This window comes from Bubalus bubalis, chromosome 16 (genome assembly GCF_019923935.1).
Source record: "Bubalus bubalis isolate 160015118507 breed Murrah chromosome 16, NDDB_SH_1, whole genome shotgun sequence".
Taxonomy (NCBI): Eukaryota; Metazoa; Chordata; class Mammalia; order Artiodactyla; family Bovidae; genus Bubalus; species Bubalus bubalis.
The window spans coordinates 43,979,146-44,004,866 of NC_059172.1; the positions used below are offsets into that span (position 1 = coordinate 43,979,146).

General features: G+C 48.8%; 1 protein-coding gene across 4 annotated transcripts in view; it reads right to left on the reverse strand.

Annotated features, from left to right (window-relative positions):
* Nucleotides 1-25,721, reverse strand: part of GALNT18 (polypeptide N-acetylgalactosaminyltransferase 18) — a 391,174-nt gene that overhangs the window by 16,405 nt on the left and 349,048 nt on the right. For 3 of the 4 annotated variants that reach the window (XM_044929525.2, XM_044929524.1, XM_006045991.4), the window contains one exon: nucleotides 22,082-22,500. The exons of the other annotated variant lie outside the window; for it this stretch is intronic. In XM_044929525.2, the coding sequence (XP_044785460.1) occupies nucleotides 22,354-22,500 (147 nt within the window). In that variant the 3' untranslated portion in view covers nucleotides 22,082-22,353. Of the gene's footprint in view, nucleotides 1-22,081; nucleotides 22,501-25,721 lie in introns of those variants that run through there. 4 annotated transcript variants of the gene reach the window in all.

The following is a 25,721-nucleotide window of genomic DNA, read 5'->3' on the forward strand; positions in this document are numbered from 1 at the left end:
TGCAGTGATTTAGGAGCCCAAGAAAATAAAGTCTATCACTGTTCCCGTTTTTTTTTTTTTTTCCAATCTATTTGCCATGAAGTGATGGGACTGGATGCCATGATCTTAGTTTTTTACAGTGCTTTATAATTTATAAAATTTTCATGCACGACTTCTTATAGTCCCATAATAACCTTTTTCCCTTATCCCTATCTTGCCCCACCCCTTCCCTTTCCCTACTGGTAACCACTAGTTTATTTTCTGTATTTCCGAGTCTGCTTCTTTCTTTGTTATATTCACTAGTTTGTTGTGTGTTTTAGATTCTACATATAAGTGATATTATATAGTATTTGTCTTTCTCTGTCTGACTTATTTCACTTAGCATAATACCCTCCAAGTCTATTCAAACACCATTCTTTTTTATGGCTGAGTAGTATTCCATTGTATATATACATCACATCTTCTTTATCCATTTGTCTGCTGATGGACACTTATGTTGCTTTCCTAACTTGGCAGTTGTAAATAATGCTACTATGAACACTGGGAGGTTCCCAGGTGATGCTAGTGGTAAAGAATCTGCCTGCCAATGCAAGAGATGCAGGTTTGAACCCTGGTTTGGGAAGAGCCCCTGGAGTAGGGAATGACAGCCCACTCCAGTATTCTTGCCTGGAAAAATTCCATGGACAGAGGAACCTGGCAGGCTACAATCCATGGGGCTGCAGTGTCGGACATGACTGAGCACAGCAGCAGTAGCATGAACACTGGGGTTCATGTTGGGATGGGCTCTTTCCTATTAGTTGTTGGATTCAGTTCTCACTAGAATCCAACTGGGGAAGTATTACTCTCCTCCCTGTGTTACAGTTGAGGATGACATAGAAGCTGAGAGGGGAAATGCCTGCCCATTTCCCAAGACTGGTATGTAAGGGAGTCAGAATTCAAACCAGATCTGTTTGCCTCGAATTACTTTTAATAAAGGAGGACATTTTCTTCAAGGTATGTGTTTGGGTTTCTAAGTAACACACAGAAAAACCTCCAGTGGTCACTTGATCTAAAACTCCTCTGGTCACTTTATAGTGGAAAAAGCCTTCTGAGGGAGATGAGGAAGAGAGAGAAGTCTTATAACTCCCCACGGGAACTGGAGGTGGTGGGGACAGAGGTATCAAGTTGTCTGGTGGTGATTTTCACTCTGTTCTGTATTTTTATCTCTAGAGCATCTTCTACAAGCCAGGCTTCTCACTTGGTCCTCATGGCATCCTTTCGAGGGAGTTATTATTACCTCCACTTCACAGATGAGAGGAAGGGTTGATGAGAAGTTTTGTCCCCAAAGTGACATAATCTGGTAAATTTTAGAGCCAGTATCTGAACCCAGGTTTGCTGATTGGAAAGTCCTTGCTGTTTTCACCACACAATCTTATCGATTTAGGAGTTGGAAATTGAGACTTAGAAAGAATTATGATTTTTCTTTCTGGGATTCATGGTGACTGAAGTGAGAAAATAGAGAGGTTCAAGCAAATGCCTCAGAAGCCTACATTAACATCTGAGTTGGCATGATTTGGGAAGGAAGATGTAGACACACCGGTTGGGATGGACGAGAAGGAAACATCTGGTCCAATACCGAAGCTCAGGCACAGAAAAGGAGCACGATCTGACAGGCCATTGTAGAAAAGAGAGAACATGCAGAAAGAACACGAGACTGGGGACCAAATCCTGCTCCACCACTTCCTACTGGGCACACTTGGGCAAGTGATATATTGAGCCTTAGTCTTCCTACTTAAAATGAGGATAAGTGGGGCCTGGTAAAAATTAGAAGAAAAGAAAAGCCCGCAGTAGGTATCTGGCAGGCCCCAGCTTTCCCAGGCTACACAACTCTAAAAGGTGAAGACCAACACCTCCTGCCTGGGCATCATTCCTGGAGGCGCTTCTGAGGCATATGGAGGGCACTGGAGGCTGGAACCTCCCCCTTCCCTGGTCACTGCTGAAAAACTGGGTTCTCACTCATAGGGCTCCCTGACTCTAGAGGTCACAGATAGCAGGGCCTGGGGTGGTCAGTACTTTGGGGCCAAAGAACTTGCAGAGTTCGGAAGTCCAGCTCAGTGTTTCCTCAGTCTACAGCCCCAGGAGACTTGAGTAACAGAGATACTGCAGTCCCACTGGTGGCTGCTTCCTTGTTGCTAAGCAACCAAATATTTGATATTAAGTTCCTGTTGATTAAGCTAATTGCAAAGGTTAATTGTCCTCTGAAATGAAAAAACGCTGCAGGAATGTACTTAGGAGTTGGTCTCTGTACTTCCAAGAGAACGTGATTTTTTGAAAAATCCTGTTTTTCAGACAGTGATGGCATCAGCACTTTGTTCCTCCTGCATTGTTCACCCCCTCAAGCAGAGGTTTTCAAAGTCAACGAAGGAGATGTTCAAGGGGACTCTTGCATGGAACCTCAATCTATGGAAGAGATCAAGGAAAGCTCACCTGGAGAGGCAGGGTGGATTTCATAGCCCCACCCACCAGAGCAACGCCCATGCAGGGACACTCCCACCCAGAGCCCTTCCTCTCTCTTCCATCCTTCTACCCAGGTCTTATCTGTTGTGCTCCTTGCTGGTTTCTCAGTTGCGTCTCCATCATTTCACTGTGAGATCCTTGAGAGGGTCTCACTTGTGTCTTCATCATTACACATTTACCTACTTGAGAGGTAAAGCTGTGCTCAGTCTACCTCTGTGTCCTGAGTGTCCAGCATGGAGTCTGATGCAGGGCAAGTGAACACCAGTGCATGTCTAATAAATGACACCCTTATCTGTTGTGAACCAGGCTGGGTCAGGTGAATGCAGCTAAATTACTTAATTCAAAGATCATATCATGGAATTCCAACACTGTTCCAGTTACTGGGTCATGGGTCCCTAGGAAAGCAGGTCAGGGACACAGACAAGAGGAGAGAATGGGTTTCCATCCCACCTTCAGTACTTCCTGGTTATGCGACCTTGGGCAGATGGCCTCACCATCTTTAAATGGGGATTATAAAGTCCAGTTTGCCTCTGAGGGCTGTCCTAAGAACTGGTGTTGATTCTGTAAAGTCCAGGACATGATGCCTGGCACAGGGCAGGGTTCAGTGAATGGTAGTTGGTTTTATTGTTGTTGTTGTGTATTTGTTGTTGTTGCTGTTTTCCAACAAGAGGTTGAAGCGATCGCTGTAGGGCAGTCTGCCTCAGGAAACTTCTGATTCAGTTCATGAGAGATCTAAGGAAAGGCACAGCCACAAACCTGGGGACAGAAGAGAGCAGGCAAAAAGGAGTAGGGTACGCTCTCCAAACTGTCTCCAGTTGCTTTTCCATTTCACCAGTGAGGTTTCCTTCCAAGTAGATGCTGGTCATGTCATTTGGGAGGCTAAGTGGTGATAGGGTGATATCGTGGTGACCTCTTACTAGTCCTGACTCAGGGTTACCTGTGGGGACCAATAGGCAGCGGGCAGCATCACAGAGTTGAGGGGCTCCCCAGGATCTGAGTGGGGCTCAGATCCTGACATCTGGGTTCCTGATGGGGTTGCTCCTTCAGAAGTGGCATCTATTCAAGTCTGACACATCTTCACTCTTTTCCTCATTCAGCATCTACTTAGGGGGCCCCCATCACATGCCGGGATGAAGGGGTATAGACAGAAGTACATGAGTCCTATTTTAAGGAGGCGTGGTTCATATGTGTATGCTCAGTCATGTCCAACTCTGGGACCCCGTGGACTGTAGCCTGTCAGGTTCCTCTGTCCGTGGGATTTTCCAGACAAGAATATTGGAGTAGGTTGCCACTTCCTCCACCAGACGATCTTCCCAACCCAGTGATCCAGTTGGCATCTTCTGAGTCTCCTGCATTGGCAGGCAGTTTCTTTACCACTGAGCCAGAGCTCACAGTCTAATGCAGGGGTTGGCAATCTTTTAAAATAAATGGCCAGCTAGTACAGTCATCCCTCAGTATCTGCAGGGAATTGGTTCCAGAATACCTGTGTCCCCACCCTGTGGATACCAAACTCCTCAGATGCTCAAGTCCCTTATGTAAAATGGTATACTATTTGCATGAAATCTGAGCACATCTCCCACATACGTTAAATCATCTCTAGATTACTTACAACACCTAGTACAATGTAAGTAGCTGTAAATACAATGTAAATGCTATGTAAGTAGTCACCAGTGCACAGCAAATTCAAGTTTTGCTTTTTGGAACTTTCTGGAACTTTTTTCCCAAATATTTTTGATCTATGGTTACTTGAATCCACTGATGCAGAACCCACAGATACGGAAGACCGACTACAAATATTTGTAGCTTTGTGGACCATATGGTCTCTGTTGCAATTACTCAGCTCAACTATTGTAGCATGAAAACAGCTATAGACAATGTGGAAACAGGCATGACTCTGTTCCAATAAAACTTTCCCTAAAAACCCAGTTTGGCCCAAGGGCTATAGTTTGCTCACCCCTTAGAGAGACACAAAGTGGTAAATTGATCGTGACAATGTGTCATCGTGCAGATATTACATGATGTGGTAATGGGCCAGTAAGGGGAAAAAGTATTTCTTGTTTAAGAAACTTCCTGAAGAAATCAGCTGGGTGCTTTTGGGAAAGTCACTCTCTACATCTTAGTTTCTCTGATAGGATTTTGATACTATTACAGATCACAGGATAAATGTGAGGACCTATGCATGCAACATGCTGTTTGGGTCACAGTAATGTCTATAAGTCAACTTGATAAATGTTAGCAATAATAATAATAATGATAATAATGTTTTTGAGGGTTTTTTAGATGTGCTAGCCACACTTTCATGTACTTGGCACATATTATCTCATTTAAACCTGAGAACTATACTCTGGAAGATAAATACTCATTTCTTCCATTTTACATATGAGAAAACTAAAAAACAAAGAGGTTAAATAACTTACCTAGTAAGGGCAGAGCCAGGATTCAAAGAGAGTCCAAAGCTAGAACTCTAACATTACACCTACCATTACCACTGATTTTATGTCTGTGGCCCTGCTCAAACAAGGAGGGACAGTTGCTGGTCAGTAGCCTTGTTGCTGTGGACAGCTGGCAATGGGCTTCATTGGTCTCCTCTGGCAGCAGAGCCTGAAGCCAAGTGTCTGGGTGTTGCAACCGATGAGGGATGCCCACACTCTGTGAGCATGACCCCAAAGGGTCATTCTCACTGTGTCTGCCTTGGGGACTCAAAGGCACAGGTCTGGGGTGGTGTCTTCCAGCCCTCTGCCCTTTGCAGTTAAGTGTGCTTCTTATTGTATCAAGCTTCGTTCCTCCCCCATCCTTTCTCCCCTTATCTCTTATTACCAGTTACCCCCAAAAAACAAACAAAACAAATATGGAGTCCTGTAAGGTTGGGTGATGATATCCTTACTCACTAATTCAGAGCCATCTCTTTAGAGTTCACTTTTCATTCTGTGCTCACAATGAGGGCAAGTGGACCAACTCTGTCAAGAAACAGAGCCATGAGCCCTCTGGCCTAAGGATGCCTTTGTCTACTTCTGAGTGATGGCCTCCCAGGGATTGGATGGTCTGGCTTCCGATCATGCTCTTAACAGCTAATTGCATTTCTTAACTATGCTGCTTCAGACCAAGTTACACAAAGTATTGAATACAATTCCTGGAAGTCTGACATAGCTTTTCAGAGTAGCAGGGCAGAGCTCATCTTACTGGAAATCTCCCTTGGCCTTTGGAAGGGGCTCAGAATAGCAAGAGTCAGAAGCCCCCACCCCCTTAGTGTTCTCCAGGATTCCAGTGAGAGTTGGCCCTTGAAGTCGGGGTGGGAGCCAGCCTAGGATAAACCTGTTAAAGGCAGCTTTTACTTGGCCCAAGGTTGAAATTCAGAGCACCAGACTCCAGGGAAGATGCTTGTGTTCAAGGATTGGTGTCTGTGGCTAGCTCATAATGATAATAATGACAATAGATACCACTGACTTCACTCCTGTGGATCAAAACCCTCTTAAGCAGCACTTCTCAGCATCACCTTTCTTTTGTTGCAGCTGCTGTTGCCATGGCCACTTCTGCGTGGGATGTGGTCAATTTCCCATGGGTACCGCCAGACAGGTTCTCAGACATGTGCATGTGTCACTTGCCTCCTATCCTGGACTTCCCTGTTGATGCCACTGTAAATAGAACCTCACTCTGCACCCACACAAGTGCAAGGAAGTTAGTGTCCCATGAGATGGAATGTTGGCCAATGGGAGATAGAAGCCACTGAGGACATTCTTTTTTCTGTCCCTCCCCTGATAGATGGTCCTCAGACACAGCTTGCATGGCTCAAGAGCTCTCAGAGATGCCACTGTGATTGAGCATTATGGGATTGCTTCTATCAGTGATAACTGGAGTCTGGCGGCTACAGTGTGCTCAGACTGGATTTCTGGGTGTGGGTGGTGGGGAGCTAGTCCACAAGGGTCTCTTTAGGACAAGGGGTTCCCACCAAGTATAGAAGGCATCAATTTCAATAGTGAAGATGGGCTGGATGGGGTTAAGCTGGAATCAGGAAGAGGTAAATTTGCTTCAATACCAAGAAGTCTCAGGCCTACATTCTTGACTTTCTGAGGATATTGGCTATTTACTGCCATAAATGTGGAGTAGGTTAAATGCTACTTTTTAGCTCTGGAGTGCACCCCCTTTGGCTAGTCCGGGGCTTGGGCTATGTAGCTATTTGAGAACTTTCTGGGCCAAGGGCTAATGGACTATCAGGACAAAGAGGGGGTGTTTTGGATGGTTTTATATCAGCACTTGAGCCAAAACTCCCACACAACTTTTGAAAGCCCAGACAAAATAAAATTGGGACAGACTCCACTGTGGTAACATCCATCTCCACTATGACTGATGCTGAGCCTGGAATGCATTAATTCCCCATTCATGGTTAGAGGAGATCTACATGCTTACGCACAGAGGACAATCAGAGATAATCTAATCTAGGGTTTGTTTGTTTGTTTTTTTTTCCCTGTCCATGCTGACTGCTGGTCCCTCTTCTACTGGGATTAACTACTAATGATTTTACCCAGAAGTCACAAATGTGGTGTAACAGAGACAATGCTTGTGTGAGAACATGGGAATGTTATATTCCACAATTTCCCTTACAGTTGTGTGTGGTCTCAGACTAGGTTCTAGCTATTAATAATGGGAAAGTAGGTAGATATTCTTCACCGCCTGGTGGTTCAGGTGGTAAAGAATCCACCTGCAATGCAGGATACCTGGGTTTGATCCCTGGGTTGGGAAGATCCCCCAGAGAAGGGATAGGCTACCCACTCCAGTATTCTTGCCTGGAGAATCCCCATGGACAGAGGAGCCTGGTGGGCTACAGTCCATGGGGTTGCAAAGAGTCGAACATGACTGAGTGACTAAGCACGGGTAGATATATGCCACTTTCAGTCTTGCCCACAAAACTCTACATATACTACCCACCATTTCTCTCTTTCCCCCTTCTCCTGGCTGGAAGCCAAGAAGTCCAGTTGAGTGGAGCCCATGATGCAAGGGGATTGATCCTTGACACCGCTTGGAGGTGGAGACACCCAGGAGATGCCCCCAGGGGGAGGCACCTGTCCCAGGCAAGGCTGTGTTAAGCCATTGAGAAAGGGGATTGCTCATTCTTGGAGCTTAGCTCACTAATGCTAACAAAGCAAGGAGACAATGCCCTGCCAGCCCTTGTGTCTCCAAATCTCCGTGAGATGGTTGGAGTGCATCTCCAGCCATGTCTTCCACTGGTATCCTAAGGTTCACAGGTTTTGCCACACTAGATCATGATGGAGGTACAGGAAGGTTTTACTAATGGGCCAGGTGGGTTCCAGAATAGCAGCCTTCTGTGGGAAGAGCAGACTTTGTAATTCACTGTGATAATTTCTTTCCCTGTGCACACAGGTGAGGGACTGCTGAGAATCAGCCTGCAAAACTCCAGACCTCTCCCTTTGGTTCCATCCAGCGTCCTTTCGAGTCCTTTGAGTTTTGTCCTCAGGCTTGGTTACTCACCAGGAGATGAGGTTCCATTCTTTCAATCCTGTTGGTTTTGTAACCTGGATTGCTGTAGAATTTCCTTACACAGATACGGTGTGGATTCTGCTGTCCCGGGGAGGGAGGGATCAGGGTGCCACCCCTCCTTTCATCTTCTCCAAGGGACTCACCTGAGAGTGAGTCCTCTCAGGGGCACCTCTCATGGGGAACGTTACTTTTTTCTCAGAGACAACCTAGCACTGATTTGTTTGAAAAAAGGAAGCTTTTTTTTTGGCAGGAAGTTTTGACCTTATTGCTTTACCAAACAGTGACCTCTGTAATTAATATGTACGGCATTTGGCTCTTGGCTGGGGTTGGATTAGCTCATAAAGACCACCAACTGAGCTACAAATAGCTCACTTGTTGCCACTCAGAAGAAGTGACAGCCTGTCCTTTTGGGAAGGATGATTCCCAAGTTGTTCTACTCTATTGAGGGAGTCCCAAGTTATTTTCATATCATTCCCAAATCATCATTATATATATATATATGCACACATGCCCTAGAAGCTGGATAACTCTGTTCCCTAGCCCAGCACTCAAATGGTAAAGAATCTGCCTGCAATGCAGGCGCCACAGGAGATCTGGGTTTGATCCCTGGGTCGGGAAGATCCCCTGGAGGAGGGCATGGCAACCCACTCCAGTATTCTTGCCTAGAGAATCCCGTGGACAGAGGAGCCTGGTGGGCTGCAGTCCATAGGGTTGCGAAGAGTTGGACATAACTGAGCAAATAACACTTTCGCTTTTTCACCAGCCCAGCTCACCAGGTGCATTCCCACCTCAGAGCTTTTGCACTGGCTGCTTCCTCTGCCTAGAACACTCTTCTCCAGATCTCTGCCTGGCTTGCTCCTTTCTTTCCTTTAGGTTGTTGCTCAGCTGTCATCTTCTCAGAGAGGTATTTCTTGACCATCCTATAAAATTGTATTCCCCACCTCCCAGCAGCTTAATTTCTCTCCCTGTTTTCAATAACATCACCACAATTATCACCTTCCAACATGCTATTTTACTTATTTGTTATTTATTGCCTCTGGTTTTCCTTAAACAACATATAAGCTCCAAGAAAACAGGGTTTTCATCTGGGTTGTTTCCCTTTATCTTAAACAGTGCCTTTATCTTTATCCCTTGCATCTTAAACAGTGCCTGGACTATGGCAGATGCTCAGTGGATACTTGTTGAATGAATTAATGACCCCGTTTTACAGATAAAGGAGCAAAGTCTTAGAGGTGGTGGTTAGATTCAGAGCTAGTGAGTGTCAGGAAAGATTTCAAACCCACTAATTTCTGCTTCAAAGCATGTGTACTTTTTTCTCTGACATCAGACTTCAGACATGTTCGATGTGCCCCTTCGGTAGGTATATGGGATGATGTAGCCGTGAGAAGAATATCTGTTGTCCCACATCAGGCACCAGTGAGTGGACTGTTAGGGGGAGGAGGGTACATGCTCTGCGATGCTTCTATTGTATCCACAGAGGCATTTATCTCATCAGCAGCATCTGTGGCCTCTTGAAATCACTTCACCTTTCTGTGGTTCAAACACCTTGAGCTCCCTACTTGCAAATATTGCCTTTGAGGTTTTTCAAGCCATGCTGAAGTCCTGTCATGCTTGACGGGACTTGGGTCGGGTGTGCCGTGACCCCATTGGCAGCCACACACTTCTAACCAACGTGCTGTCTGCGCCCTTCTCTCCCAGGTGCCTCGCCTTGGAGGGGGTGACTTGTGATCAGCTGCCCATGTTTTGCTGATGGGCTTGGAACTGCCACAGTCACCTCAGTTTGAGCCATAAAATTTTCCACGGAAGGGATCCAGTCTTGCTTTACATCAGTGGGTCTTCAAGTAGGCTGATACCTGAGTCCAACTCCCAGACATTCTGATTCCATTGGTCCAGACATCGTGATTTTTAAAACCTCCCAGGTGGTTCTACATAGGCAGCCAGGGCAGGAAATGCAGCGTAGGTTGATTCTAGAGCCTCGTTGCAAGAGGAGAGGTAGAAAACGCAATTCGACTGGAAGCAGAAGTATTTCCAAAAAGTCACATCTCATCCTCCAATTCTCCTTACTTCCCCTGACATCCTGCTAGTACCTGGAGACCTTGGCCTCTTTAGTTTCATTGCAGGATTCTGATGTTTGTTTTCTTGATGCTTTTCTTACTACAGATGATGGCTGCTTTGGTTCTTTCCATTATCTATCAGTAAAATAGGCATCAAACTAATAGCACTGGCCTTATAGGCTTGAGACTGAAATAAGTTAAGGCCTAGTTAAGTGCCTGGCATGCAGGCATGTATGGATCAGCTGCCATTGTTGCTAATAAGCATCTTGCTTATAAAATGCCTGTTCCAGGGTCTGTTGTTACAGTAGTTGGTATGAGCTCCACCATAAACTTCTCCTAGATTTTGCATGACTCTTCAAGGGTCTTTGCTGTGTCTCTGGCATGCTCCAAAGATTATCACCAGCAAAAGTCTCATCCCATGTCTCTTTAATGCTTAATTACCACAAATTTTGGATTCTTTGCTGAGAATTTCCTGCTTGGGCACCAGCCAGTCTCACCTGCTTTTGGACTAGCTTTCTGAGCCTGGTACCATAGTGGTGGGCTTCTCTGGTGGCTCAGTGGTAAAGAATCTGCCTGCAATGCAGGAGACTTGGGTTTGATCCCTAGGTGGGGATGATCCCTTGGAGGAGGGCAAGGCAACCCACTCCAGTATTCTTGCCTAGAGAATCCCAGGGACAGAGGAGCCTGGCGGGCTACAGAGTCAGACACAACTGAGGTGACTTAGCATGTATGCACCACAGAGGTATCTATCCCAAGGATGCCTGTGACTACTCCTGCCAGCTCTGTGGCCCAGCTTTGTACCCCCAGGAAGACTCTGGATCGTGTCTCTACTGGTCCAAGCCTCAGTTTTCTTCTCTCGTTGATGCAGTCCAGGAAGTGGCTGTGGACAGATGCCACCCAGCCTGTGAAAGTGACCATGGGGAAAGAAAAAGGGAACTGAATGGAGGGGGCCAGCACTGGCAGGACCTGTGAGTGGAGATCCCGGGGCTGGTGGGCTGGTGTAGCCAAACTATTTGTTCCAATCATACATACAAAGATCTCCTAGAACTGGACTTGGAAAATGAGCTGTGAGGGCCTGGGATGCTGCACCCAGACCAGGGGAAAAGCACCACATCTACCCATGGCCTTCATGGGTGAAACAAGGGCACCTACTTTGGGGAGAGCACAGCAACACGAGACAGTGCGATAGATGGTCGTTCCCATCTGGAGAGATTGGCAGAGCGACCTGTGTCTGTGGCCTAGACAGACTAGGTGATGCAGACACCAGCTCAGACTCCTGAAACTGTTGGCTGGGGGTGGGGCAGACTAAATATTTAACAGGGTAGCCATGTAGTGTGACATGCAGGTGACTGTGGGCACAAGTCACAGGAAACACAGCTTCACATGGGACTCCCAGTGGCAGCCACTTCCCTCAACGGTGGCTGAAGGCTGTTTGACCACAAGTTTTTGCTTCATGACCACCCCATTCTGCACATGAGGGAAACCAGGACACCATGCTTGTCTTGAGCTGGGCCTCATGCGGTTGTCCTGGCCCAGCACCCCTGAGAGGAGGGATTAGGTTTTCTTGTTTACCACCGTCTCTCTAGGGCACAGAAAAGTATGTGGCCTTAGCAGGTGTTGTATAATTATTTGTCGAGTAAATGGATGAATGCATGAACCAGGGAGTGAACCTCAACACAGCACAATGACGGGAAATAGACGCTACCTCCCGTCTCCATGGCAGGAAGCTGACGGGTGCCACAGACACCTGTACATTTGCGCTGTAAATCCAGTAAATAAGGTAAGACTTCAGCGCTCACAATGATGGGCATGGGAATTTGCATCAGGGACCCAGATGAGCACAGAGGGAGGGCCGAATGGGTCTCTGTGAATCAGGGCCCAGGACCTGGGCATGTTTGGGCCTGTGGATGGGGAATCGGTGGGCCCAGCAGTTGGGAACGGCGGCCAACGGAGGCAGGACTGACACAGTAATGAAAAAGACATATGGTCCATTCAAGAGAGACCTAGTTAGTGAGTAAATTGCTCTGAAAGTGGGATATTTCTGAGGTGGATGCAGAATTTACAGGCTTTAACCATAGATCACGTCATGTTTTAAAACACATTTCTCTGTGTCGACAGTTTCACTTATTTTGCAGATTGTGCCTGATTCAAGAGCCATAATTCCTACCAGTGAGGCTGGAGCCATGTCATTTGTGTTCCCAAAATGGGTTGCAGATTGCACCTAAACAGCCATCTCTTCATTTAGGGTAGCTGAAGATGCACCATCAGCACGGCCACGGTGACAGACAAGAAACCCCGCGTCTGGTAGGCTTTCTCCCAGGGGCTGCCTCTGCAACTGGCAGGTCTTATCCATTCCTGATGATGTTATCATCCATGTGTGGCCTTCTGCTTTGGAGGCAGGTGGGTGCCCAAGGCAGCTGGTATGCTGAGAGCACTGGTAGAGTCTAGAATTTGAGGGTCATGTCTAGTACCAAGGACAGCTGTGTATGAGGCTCCCCAAGCACAGTTCACAAGGATCAGCAACGGACAGAGACAGCAGGTTGCTGGGAAGCCCAGGCTGACTCCCAGGGACCTCGGGCGTCTGTGTGAGGCAAGGCAGCTGCAGGGATGGGGACCCTGGTTGAGTCTCAAGGGGAGACACATACAGACAAGCTTCAGTGATGGGGGTTATTACAGGTGTACAGTGGGGTGTGGAGCAGCTCAAACATCTCCCCAACTGACATATACATTCCCTCTGTGTCCAGAGTTTCTGGGACTGTACCAAGATGCCAGATTCCTAGAGAGCCCACTGTTCAGTATCTAGGTCAAGGATCTATTTTTGGGTGACAGGATACCAAATGGGACTTCATCCGTTTTCTTGGAATTGGAAGTAAAAACCCAAAGTTGAAGTGAATAGGGGCTGTTGTGTTTCCATGTTTCTAGACGGAACCATCTGATACATCTCTGTGGGGCAATGCCGGCCCACCGTGTGCAGTGCTCAGTCGTGTCTGACTCTTTGTGATTCTGTGGACTGTATCCCACCAGCTCCTCTGTCCCTGGGATTCTCCAGGCAAGAATATTCGACTGGATGCCCTGCCAGGGGATCTTCCCAACCCAGAGATCGAAACCAGGACTCCTGCGTTTCCTGCATTGGCAGGCAGATTCTTAACTACTGTGCCACCTGGGAATCTCATACGTACATATATACACATATACCTGCCTACATACTTTTTTTCTTTAGATAATTAGCTCCTGAGGTAGAACCTGTATTTGGTTTCCCCCTCTTAGACTCCTTGTGTCCAGTGCTTAGAAACAATGTCTCAAAGAGACTAAATGTTTATTTGGGAATTTGGCTCCCTCAGAGCAAACTAGCCCTGACTGACCTTTCAGCATGGGATGACTCCAAGTGACAAGGTCCCTGTCCTCTGTGGTAAAGCAGAAAAGAGCATCCCTCTTCTTCCTGTGCTGGGCCATGCTAGCAGCCAACCTCAGGAGAGCACACGGGGGAGTGGAAACTTCCCGTCTCACTTCCCAGGGGTTAGGAAGATCCCCTGGCAGGGGAACCACTCCAATATTCTTGCCTAGAGAATCCCAGAGACAGAGGAGCCTGGTGGGCTACAGTCCACGGAGTCATAAAAAGTTGGACATGACTGAGCGCGTGCACACGGTGTGTGAGGGGCCACTTCCAGGCCCCCCTGTTCCCTCTCAGCCACCATCCTCCACACGCTGTGTGCCTGGGCTTCTGGGAGAGCTGACCCGGGAGAAACCGCTGACGGGCAGACACTAGGCTGTCCTCAGACTCGCTCCTGGGTCCTGTGGACTAATGCTTTTGCACTGAATCTTAGGTGCTTGGATTCCTCTTCTCTTAGGATTAATTTTCTCCCAGGAAGCTCCTCAGTATTTCATGTAAACAGCCTTTTGTGTGCCTGGCCCCACCAATCCAATAGATTGAAACACAGGAGTAATAGCAGTTAATATGTTTTGAGTACTTGACTATATTTGAGGTACAGTGTTAAGCACTTTGTATTCTTTAATTGATTGAATTCTCAAAATAACCTTATTAGTCAAGATTCTTTTGATTGCACATTACAGAAACTCCAGCTAAAACCAGCTCAAACATAACAGGCCATGAATCGACTAATGGAACTAAAACGTCCACTCTCAAGCACCTGCCAAAGTTAAACAGACAGAACAATGACCTGGGTACCTCAGGGTGGGACTTGGATACTCTTTCACTTTCTTTTATAGTTCTATATTATGTATTTGTTTACACTAGACATTATTTTTTATAATAATGAATTTTTAATGAATTTCTTTAAATGAATCTTCTATGGTATTCTCCCACATTGCTTTGTGTATTACAATCAGTTGGGGCTCTTGTTTTCTGGTCTATGATCTCAAGGGCAGGGGCTTTTTTCTTACATGTCTTTGCAGCCTTTCCTTTGCCTTTTAAATTTGTGCTCAAGGATGTGTGTAGACTGGATTGGATTCAAGTGTCTCATAAGGGAAGCTTTTTGCAGTTTCAATTCTTCCAGAAGGCAGATGATAATAAGAAAGTAGTTTACACTTGATCCAATACATGATTTCTCAGGACAAACCTTGTAACCTCAAATGGAGGTAATAATCCCAGGTTCTTGTGAAGCTCAAATGAGTTAGAGCCCCACGTGGGCTGTAAAACTCTGTGCGCCTGGCAGTTGGTAATGACCTGGGTTTATGGAGCTGCCTCCTTCCGAAGCCTCTATCCAAGGTGAGTCATGTCTATTTCTACATTTCCTAAGAACCATCATCATTATCTCTTGATGAAAAGAAGTGGTGGAAGAGAGAGAGAAGCTGAGAACATTAATTTAGGACACACTATTAATCCCCTGCCGTGAGCACACCCTGCACCCACATATCCCACTGTCACATTGTCAAATTCTCCTGACATCTCATTCTGGAGAGCTTGAAGGGTCCTCAAACTCATGATAGACTTAAGACTAAGTTCAGGATCCTGCTTTCCAAATGGATCCTCATGACATACTTTTATCCCAGGGAGTGGTGCCCTTCATACCCTCTCTTCCTCATGCTCCATATTCAAACCACCACTGTGATCCATCTACTTTACCTGCTCTGTGACCTTGGAATTTTTTCTTCTCTCCATCTTCACTGCTGTGACCCTGGTCAAAGCTAGCATCATCCCTACCTCCTCCTTGATCTACCTGGGAAAGGGTTTGCCCTCCTCCAATCAAATGCAGCTCTGATCATGTCACCTGCCTGCTTAAAACTTTTCAGTGGCTTCCCTCATCCTGAGGATAAAGGCTCCATCCTTAGCAAAGCTTACAAAGGCCTTCGTGGTAGGGTATCACCTACTCCACTCTCCTATTTTGCCGCTTCACTCTTTCAAACCCTCCTACATGAGCTGTCCATAGGCCCCCTCACCCGCCTCTCCATGTGCTGGTCCCCAGGATGGAAGGACATGTCTCTATCCTCCAGTTATTGCTCCTCAACATAGCTCAGCTCAGATGTCGCTTCCTCAGCACCCAACTCTTATCTTCTTCTTAATACTTAACTACCGTTCAATTTCATATTATTTATTCAATTATGTGGTTAACATTTGTCTTTTCCGCTAGTATGTAAGCGCTATAGAGGTAGTGGCTGTGTCTCTTTTAATTCACTGTTGTGTCCCCAGCACACAGCACCCTGTAGATGATTGGTACATGGGTGCTGAATGAATACACACATGCATGCTGGGCACTGTGCCAGGAGAGAGGGCTACAAGACAGATTAAGTGATGCCACTGCCCTCAAGACTCTCATAGTCTAACAGGAGGGACAGCACAGGTGCACTGATCATTTCAAGGGGTCTGTGGAGATCCTCCAAAGAATTGTTTGATGGGGATAAAACACATGTAGAAGGGAACATAAAGAGGCCCAGTCACACCAATGTCAAAGAAAAACTAACTTGCATTCTCACAGACAGATCATATCTACATGAAATACAGCAACACTGCTCTTGGAGACTGAAGACCTAGATATGAATATGAACTCTTTCACTTACTAGCTCTGAGAACCTGTGCAAGTAACTGATATCTTCGGAACCTCTTCTATTCCTCATCTGTAAAATGGATGCTTAATATTAACCTCATGACCTACGTTGAGACTTCACTAGATGTACATCAAAGTGTGTAGATGGTAAATGCACATCATGAATATTTGATTGTTGAATATCTGTTACTTCTGATCACACTGAACCTTCGTGATCTACCATCCCACCCAAGACAACTTTCAGATGGTGAGCACCCCACAAGAGATGCCTGACCTTCTGCCCTTCTGCCCTGTGTCTGCACAGAGGGACCTGAAAAAGACATCCCATTGAGTACATGACTCTTCACCCCCTGTAGAGGAGGTGAAGGCTTTTTAAGTTTTGGCCCATTGGATGGAGTTTGGACACACTGTCCACTTTGGCCAATCTACCCAAGTTTGAAGCAGAGGAAAGAAGTTTCTGCCACGCCTCTGTCCTTGTCCTTCCTGGTGATTTTCCTTGAACCATTAATTGTGAAGCTACATGCTGAGCCTCCCTGACAATGGTTTCCATGTGTGGGCACTGGGCCTCCAGGGCCAGGGCTCCAGAGCTCTAATCATTCTGCCCTCTGTTCACCCTTCCCCTTAGCCCACCTTTTCCTGGGGCCCCACCTGCCTGTCTTGCTGTTAACATCGAAGGACAAATGCAGTCCTATATTTCAGAGTCATCTGGCAGATCTGATTAATTTTGGAAATGAACAACACAAAGATTCATCACAAACTTTCAGGTATGAGCAGCCATAAACAAAACCAGAGCACGGAGCACTATTTATTTATTAAAACTGTAAACTGAAGGGAAATGGGCTATTTATTTTGCACAATGTCTTCCACAGAAGTAATTGGCTCATTAATCACACTCTCACCGTGGTCACGTTTGGAAGGTCAGAATCACCAGGGAAATGAAACAGGAGGTGGTGTTTACAGCTCTGGCAGCATGTGGAGCCCCATGAGGCTGGCTCCTGGGGACCGTGGCACATCCCAGGGAGATTCTATATCATGTGAAGGCAGCCACGCAGTTGGGAGGTGGTGTGGCATAGTGGCTGGAAGTTCCCTGGGGGCTCAGCAGTAAAGAATCAGCCTGCAATGCAGGAGATGCAAGAGACGTGGGTTCAATCCCTGGGTAGGAAAGATTCCCTGGAGGAGGGCATGACAACCCAGTCCTGTATTCTTGCCCGGAGAATCCCATGGACAGAGGAGCCTGCCTGCTTAAAACTTTTCAGTGGCTTCCCTCATCCTGAGGATAAAGGGTCCATCCTTAGCAAAGCTTACAAAGGCCTTCGTGGTAGGGTATCACCTACTCCACTCTCCTATTTTGCCCCTTCACTCTTTCAGACCCTCCTACATGAGCTGTCACGTAGCTCCGGTCCATCGGGTCACAAAAAGTCAGACATGACTGAGCGACTGAATACAGGGACATACCGGGGAAGGGATCCAGTTATACCAGGGGCACGTCCATGGCCAGGAACTGAAGATGGATGAAGTGTGAGTAGAACATCTTAGGCGAGCAGAAAGTATTGGGAAAAACAACCTCCATGCTCCTCTTTGCTCAAGGGATCACTTCCTTGGATAGTCCCTTTAGTAGTTCAATCCCTTTTGGAAATCTTGGCGCTGCTCGCCAAGGAACCCAGGGGCGGAATTTGAGTGCACCCTTCAGGCAGAGCACAGCGCCCCCTAGGGGCTATCGTGAGGGTGGTGGCAGCAGGAAGTGGAACGTCCTGGAAGAGGACAGGGAGGGATGGGGGCGGGAATCAAGACTGGTTCTGAATTTAGGCCACTGGGATCAGCTGCTTCTCTCACCAGGAGTGGCTCCTCCTGGGAGAAGGTTCTGTGCCATGGACTGGCTTCTGGGTGTTTTCTGCAAAAAATGCCGTGTCACAAGGGGGATCTGCTGCATACTTTGCTGGGCCCAGTACAAAATAAAGATACACAGTCCCTTGTTCAGAAATTATCAAGACAGTGACAGCAGAGCATCAGACTAAGCTGGGGCTGGAGGTGGCTGGAGGGGACTCTGAACTCAGGGTCCCATGCCACACAACCATAACGCCACCTCTGGTCTTAGCTTCTCCCTGTGGGGACCAGGGATGGGTCTGGGCCCCCTCCCCTGGGTACAGTGATGAGAAGGTTTAACAGAGAGAAGAGGCATTATGTGATGACGATCTTTAAAGCCTGGCCCCCAGGTGTGACCACACTGTGTAATCTGAAAACATATCCACATTAGGGCTGATGCCCCCGAGGCCCTTTCTGGCCAGGCAGTTGGTAAAGCACCGGGGAAAGACAGAGTTCCTGTCTGTGTGCAGAGAGATGGACTGAGGCCAGAGCCAGGCAGTGGGAGTCTCGTGGGATCAGGAGCTGGAGGTGTGCTCACTGCCTTCCCCTCTCTCCTCTTGGGTGCCAAGGGCTGGAGAGTGAGCAGGGCTGAGCACACAGTTTCGGGTGACTGTGTCCTGCACTTACTTTCCGATCATGAAGAAAGCAAGCAAACCCAGACTCTTAAGGCCAGGGAGTTTCTGTCTTGCCTCAGAACTCCCTTGGATCTCTTGTCTGCATTTAGAAAGAGGTGACGAGAATAAAAGGGCTCTGATTTCCAGTAGCCTCTGCTTCACAGGCACCATGTTAAATAATGTTAAATCATGGCAGCCTCGTTGCTGTAAAAAGACTTCTGGAGAGTGGACAGAAATAACTTTCCCGTTTGGGGTCAGTGTGTGTGTGTGACATACTGCATGCGTGTGTGCACGTGTGGATGTGTGAAGCCTGTGCATGCGCACGCAAACACTGAAGGTGCAAACGCATGCCTCCCTGTTACTTGTGTGCACAGCAGTTGTAGGGATTGTGTGTGCATTCACACACAATTGGTCTGTGCATGAGTAGATTCTGACATCTGAAATCTTTACACCCTGCTTCTGGCAGTCAGTCTTGTTTGTTGTAAGGAGCAGGGGCAAGAGTCAGCAGCACGTGAGCGGGTTGGGTCTGGGGTGAGGGGGGCTGTCTGTCGTCTCCGTCTGTGTCACGGCCACATCAGAGCTCCATGGGGTGGATCCGCTGCCTCTGTTCACTAGCATCCCTCTGTCCTCTGCTTGCCTTGGCTTCCCCCTCTCAAGCTCAGCACACACAGGCTCTGGCTCACTCAGCCCTCTGGGGGCTCATCTCTGTGTATGGTCATGGCTCCTGGCCTTCTTCACTAACTGTGTCACGGTGCGTTTGCAGGCAGAATGTGACAGCCCAGCTCACCTTCTTGTGTTGTCATCAATCACTGACCAGTATCTGGATCCTGCCCACAGGTCAGGTCCGATCAGCTTTCTGGGGGAACCTAGTCATGGTACAAGTGGGGTCACTACTGGGGCTCTGGTTGGGACAGTTTTCCTTAGAAGTGCATGGACACAGAGGGCCATGATGAACATCCCAGGTCCTTCAGCAAAGCCTGTCACCTGCTCAGGACCCACCCTGTGGAGGCGGGGACACCTGGGCTGCCCCACAGGCAGGACTTGCTGGGCAAAGTGGGCTCAAGGGGAGGCAGCCTTCTGCAGCCTGGGGTCTGCTCTTCACCCTCCTCTGCTCCCCTGTTAGGAGTTAAATTGTGCCCCCTATTCATATGTTGAAGCCTTCACTTCAGAATGTTACCTTGTTTGGAGATGGGGTCTTAACCAAGGTACTGATGCTAAAATGAGGTCATTAGGATGGACATTCAGTTCAGTTCAGTTCAGTCACTCAGTCGTGTCCGACTCTTTGCGACCCCATGAATCACAGCACGCTAGGCCTCCCTGTCCATCACCAACTCCCGGAGTTCACTCAAACTCACATCCATGAGTCGATGATGCCATCCAACCATCTCATCCTCTGTTGTCCCCTTCTCCTCCTGCCCCCAGTCCCTCCCAGCATCAGAGTCTTTTCCAATGAGTCAACTCTTCACATGAGGTTGCCTAAGTACTGGAATTTCAGCTTTAGCATCAGTCCTTCCAAAGAACACCCAGGACTGATCTCCTTTAGAATGGACTGGTTGGATCTCCTTGCAGTCCAAGGGACTCTCAAGAGTCTTCTCCAACACCACAGTTCAAAAGCATCAATTCTTCGGCACTCAGCCTTCTTCACAGTCCAACTCTCACATCCATACATGACCATGGGAAAAACCATAGCCTCGACTAGATGGAACTTAGTTGGCAAAGTAACGTCTCTGCTTTTGAATATGCTATCTAGGTTGGTCATAACTTTCCTTCCAAGGAGTAAGCGTCTTTTAATTTCATGGCTGCAGTCACCATCTGCAGTGATTTTGGAGCCCCCCAAAATAAAGTCTGGCAGTGTTTCCACTGTTTCCCCATCTATTAATCCAGTACAAATGGTGTCCTTATAAGAAAGAGAAATTTGGAAACAAGACACAGAGAGAAGATGGTTATTTGCCAGCTAGGGAGCAAGGCCTGGCAAACCCCCTTTCGTCACAGCCCTTGGGGGAATCAACACTGCCGACACCTTCATTTTGGACTTCTGGGCTCCAGGAACATGAAACCCCACACTTTTGTTGTTTAAGCCACCTGGTCTATGGTATTTTGTTATAGAAGCTCTAGCAAACACACCAAGAAAAGCTTTCCGAAAAGAAGGGAAGAAGCCATTGGACACCACCGTCCCTAGAGGGTGGACTAGGGCTACAGACGTCCAGTGAGGGTGACAGCCAGGAGGCCAGGCCTTCTTGCACTCACAACCACCCCTGTGTGTAAGGCCTCTAACCTGGGTGCTTCCGACACCTGGCCCCTGGACTCACCTCAGGATGAAGCTCTGAGTCCGGTATCTTAACTAGGTGTTTACCATCTTTGGTGAGACCCACTGAAGGCCAGGAAAAAAAATTGTCACCCTATTTGCATTTCGGAAAGACTCCTTGAAAACTAGCGTGGAGGGTAGGTGAGATGAGAATGGAGGAAGGCTGGAGACGGGGAGGCAGGCCCTCGTGAGTGATGAGGGGGCCCAGGGAGGGGATTTGGGGGCTGTTGAAGAGGCATCACTGCCACGATGGACTGACAAGATATGGGAGGGAGGAGCAGCGGGGAGGTTAGAGACAGAGGACTGTGGTGTGAGTGCCTGGAGGAGGGCGGTGCTGGTCACGTGGGTGGGCCTGGGAGGATGAGGGACAGGTCTGTTTTCTGCACGTCAGATGAGCACTGTCCAAGGGACAGCCACCCAGCTGCCTGGGGCCTGTCAGCAGCGGCAGACTGGACCTGGGGCGCAGAGGAGAGGTCCGGGCACAGACGGGGAGTCGAGTATCACTGTGTCAGGGGTGGGGGCCCTTGTGCAGAGGGGCTGGCTGTCAGCTGCTTCTCCCAGGAACAGGGCTAGAGACCGGCACTCAAGAGGTGATCGGGGTGAGCACAGCAGGAGTGGGGGTGATGACACGGGGAGGGAGGAAACACGCAGGCGGAAGCCGGCCACTTACAAGCCAAGGAACCCCTGAGGCCTCTAGATGCTCGGGGAGAGGCCTGGACCCGATTGTCCTCACAGCTCTCAGAAGGAGCCAGCCCAGCTGACACCCCGACTTGACTCCTAGCCTGCAGAACCGTGTGACGCCACCTGTTTAAGCCACCCAGTGTGTGACGTTGTTGCCCCTGGGAACTAATGCACCGTGATTCATGGAAGGAGTTAACGGTGGCAGCTGGACGTGGCAGTTGCTGACACAAGCAACCGTGGACGGCTCTGGGAGGTGAAGGCGGTGGCTTCCGGAGAGCAGTGTGGTCCGAAGCCCAGTGGCTGACAAGCCTTCCTGGTTTCTCAGGATGAAGGACTAAGGCGTCTTGTGGAAGCAGAGGGAACCCTCTCTCTGGAGGTGACCCTGAGGTCGAGGTGCCCGTCTCGTCTCCCTGGGCCCCACAGAGAAAGCTGGCAGCTTGCAAAACAAGCTCCCACAACAAGCTCCCACTGTCTGCCCGGCCTTAAAGCCTCGTTTCTCAGGCATGGGAGCAGGGAGGGCAAACACAGCCACATCTTGGGCCCCAAGTTCAGAGGAGCCAGGCCTGAATCTCCACCAAATGACTGCAACACCCCTTAATCAATGGTATTTTATTGTCAGTTATAAATATGTTCCACGTGTCCCCTATTTACAGTTGCAAAATAGTTTATGATATTATACCCTCACCCACCATTCGGCGTCTTTCTATAAACTCCATGAAAACTGAATAGGAAATACAAAGCTCTTTTGGGGGCCCACCAACCTGGTTCCCCAGACTCCAAACACCCCCACACGGACAGCAGGCAGCGTTGCAGCGGGTGCTACACAGTAGCAAAGGGGCGGGGCGTGGGGGCAGCTCCCGGCGGGGTCAGGATGCCAGGCTCCTCAGGACGTTGGTGATGCTCCAGTGCTGGCCGGAGCACCTCTGCAGCACCAGCTGGAAGCCGAACTCCGCTTCGTTGTTCTCCTGCAGCTCCAGACAGCGCTTGGACTTGCGGTTCTGGATGGGGCCTCCCTAGGAGCCAGGGTGGAGAGTGGGGTCAGAGGGTGTGGGGGAGCCTCAGGCCCAGTGGCTGGTGGGGATTACTTGTGGGTGCAGAAGCGTGGGATCCTGGGAGGCTGCAGGAGGTCTGGGGTCAGCATGCCCAGAGAGCCTGAGGCTTCCCATCTCTAGGTGCTGGTTTCCTCCCCAAGATGGAACCCTGTGCCTCTGTTTTCTTCACAGAGCCCTAGTCCTTTGTTAGGAAAGAGGACAGAAATGCCCCAGCCCAGCTTCCATCTACCTAGCTGTGTGTGGCATGCTGGTTTACTTCTATTGTGCCTGCCATGGGGGCTGGGCCCTGCTCCCCATTTGTTCTGCAAATCCTAGTTCCTTGGGACCGCTCCATGATTGGCCAGAATGTGAGCATCACCAGAGGCCCAGGACCTCCTGCTTTTAGGGTCCTTGCTCCCAACTGAACCTCTGTAGTCATCAGTGCTGGCCTCAACCAAACCCAGACTCCTAGATACTGTCTTACTGCCCTGGGCTCGGTCAGCCCTGGATATGCTTGGTTTCCCTCTATGCTGCTGATGTCCCAGAAGGTTCTGTAGCCATGCATACTCAGTTTATGCTCAAAGCCCTTGAAAGAAGGGAGGTTCTGCTTCTTAAAGCAGCTCTACAGCAGCAAAAAAGAAACTTCCAATTTTTGTTTTTAGTGAGATCCTTGCAGGCCTTGGACACTCTGAGGCTGCTGGCTGGCACCTGGGTGAAGGTCCAGACTCTCGGAGTATCTCTGAGTTTCATCAAAGATGTGCTCAGCCCAACTTTGGTCTCCCAAGCAGGCAGGCTCTTATAAGTTGGCCTCCTGGAGCCTCATGGTACTGGAGTATATGGACTCCAGTATATGGAAATTCACTTTTCCCCAGAATACTCCTGTGCTTCCCATCTCAGCAATAACCAAGAATTTCCACTGACACCTCTGCTTCTCCCCAGTACTGGTTAGGCACCAAGTCCTACCAATTCCTCCTCATGCCCTGTGACTGTCCCCTTATCCCCATGCCATCACATCTGCCCTGGTTCAGGCCACGGTCTTCTGTCACCTGGACAACTGCACCAGTCTCCTAACTGACCCCCCTCCACAAGCAGGACTCTGGAGCTGCAGCACCCCCAGCTGCCCCCATGCCCATCCCAGCGAACAGCACCCTGTGATAGAGGGGGACACACTCCTCTTCTGTAAGGAAGCCATCCCCTTGGCCACTATTGTCCCCATGGCGACCACTGACACCTCAAGAGAACACTGAGACTCAGTTCTTCCAACCACCTGGGAAATGGGCAGCATCTCCTGCAGCTGAATGTACACAGCCCTGAGACCCACCGACGCCATGCCCAGGCGGGTATCCAGAACTGTCTGCACCGGTTCTGAAGCATGGTTTATAAAAGCTCCAACCTGGACACAACCCAAATGTCCATCAATAGTACAATGGATAAATAACTTGTGGTTATTCACATAACATACTCAGCTTTAAAAATGATCAAACCAGAGCTCCATTCATTAAGGACAAATGCTACAAATATAATGTTAGCAAAAGAAGCCAGACAAAGAACACATACACAATTAGACTTATACATACTTTCCAAACAGGTAAAATAAGACCACAGGCTCAGAGTCAGGGGTGGGTATCTTGGGGAATGGGGAGTGGGAAAATGATTGACAGTAGACCAAAGGATGCTTCTTGGGAGTAGGGAGTGTGCTATTTCCTGACCTGGCTGGCAGCCACCTTAATGTTGGCTTTGTTTTAAATTATTGAGTTGAACATTTACTTTGGTATGTATGTTTGGATGGTTCTATCTGTGTATATGTTATTCTTCAGCTAAAAAAAATTAAAACAAAAATCCAGCTCTCTCAGAGGGACTTTGGACAGCAGGTGAAGGAGCCAGGGTGGCAGAGGGGGTAAGGAGTGTGTTTTATATGTGTGTCTGGGAGGGGCTGTGGGACTCCCCATTTCCTGTGTGTGGGAGATGGCCTGGGGACTGCAGACCTCCTTAGAAGGATTCGACGGAGCAAAGCAGTGTCTCCCCATGTGCCCCGACCCAGCACCTCCCCCAAGGAGAGTAGGGACTCACTGATTCCAAGAGTGGAGAGACAGTACAACAGAAGCAGCTCACCTGGGGCCCAGAAGTGCAGCCAGAGAGAAGCCCTCAGGCTCAGGCTCTGAGGGGCTGAGGGACGATGGGCCACCAGGCAGGGGCTCGGAAAGGCCCCTGGGGTCCCTGTGTTGGAAGAGATGTGGAAGGCTGGCCCTCTCACCTGCAAGCTGACTGAGCCCTCCTGGCTGGGCACACTTCCCTGGGCCGCTCCATCTTGGGAGAATTCCCCTCCACTGAAGGAAAATTGTTGTCTCAGGGGCACCCAGCAAGGGGCCCCAGACTGTGCCCTGGGGTTTCCACAGGCGGGTGGGCTTCTTCTTCTCCACCTTCTCCTTTACCGTAGGGGAAGATGGGGCCCGCAGTCCCCCCTAATTCCATTCTCTGCCAGGTGAAACATTTCCAGCTCCTTGTGAGACAATCTGGTTTCATTTTCCCACCTGGTTGCCCTCCCATGGACAAACTCCAGCAGTTGTGTGTCACTCAGAACTGACCACAGAGCAGAGGGTCCCCACCTTGTCTTCATTGGACAAGAGGCTCCTTGGACATAGCCAAGGACTTTGTACTTTGGTGGCCACACCATGCTCCCGAGCCCTGACTGGATGACTTTGTTGGCCAGCCCCAAGTTGTATCTTCAGAAGCTGTGCTCCACCTTGGGTCCTCTCCCTGTCCCTCAAAATCTTGGCTTTTGAATCCAGAGGTATCCCTTGTGGTATCTGCTCTAAGCGAGTCCAGGCAGTAACTCCACCAGGCTCAGTTTCCAAGGCCTGAGCGCTCTGCTGCCCACACCCAGGCTGGGTCTAGTGCTTTGTGGGCCTGGGGCTAACCACCCCCCGATCCTCCTGTATCCCCGGCAGCCTGGTGGAATGTCTTATTCTATGAGGCTGGAGGAGAGCTCAGGCAGGATGGGAATGAAACCAGCCCAGCTCTCTAATCACAGGGTCTGCTGGTGATTCGGCTGGTGAGACAGAGGAGAGGCCTGGACAAAGATGCTTCTGCCTGGGGCAAGCTGCTCTGCCCTTCTGCTTCCTTTCTCTCTAGGGCCAGATGGTAACTATGGTCCTGATGACTGAAGAATGAGCAGAAGGATCGATGGGCAACCCCTTTAACAG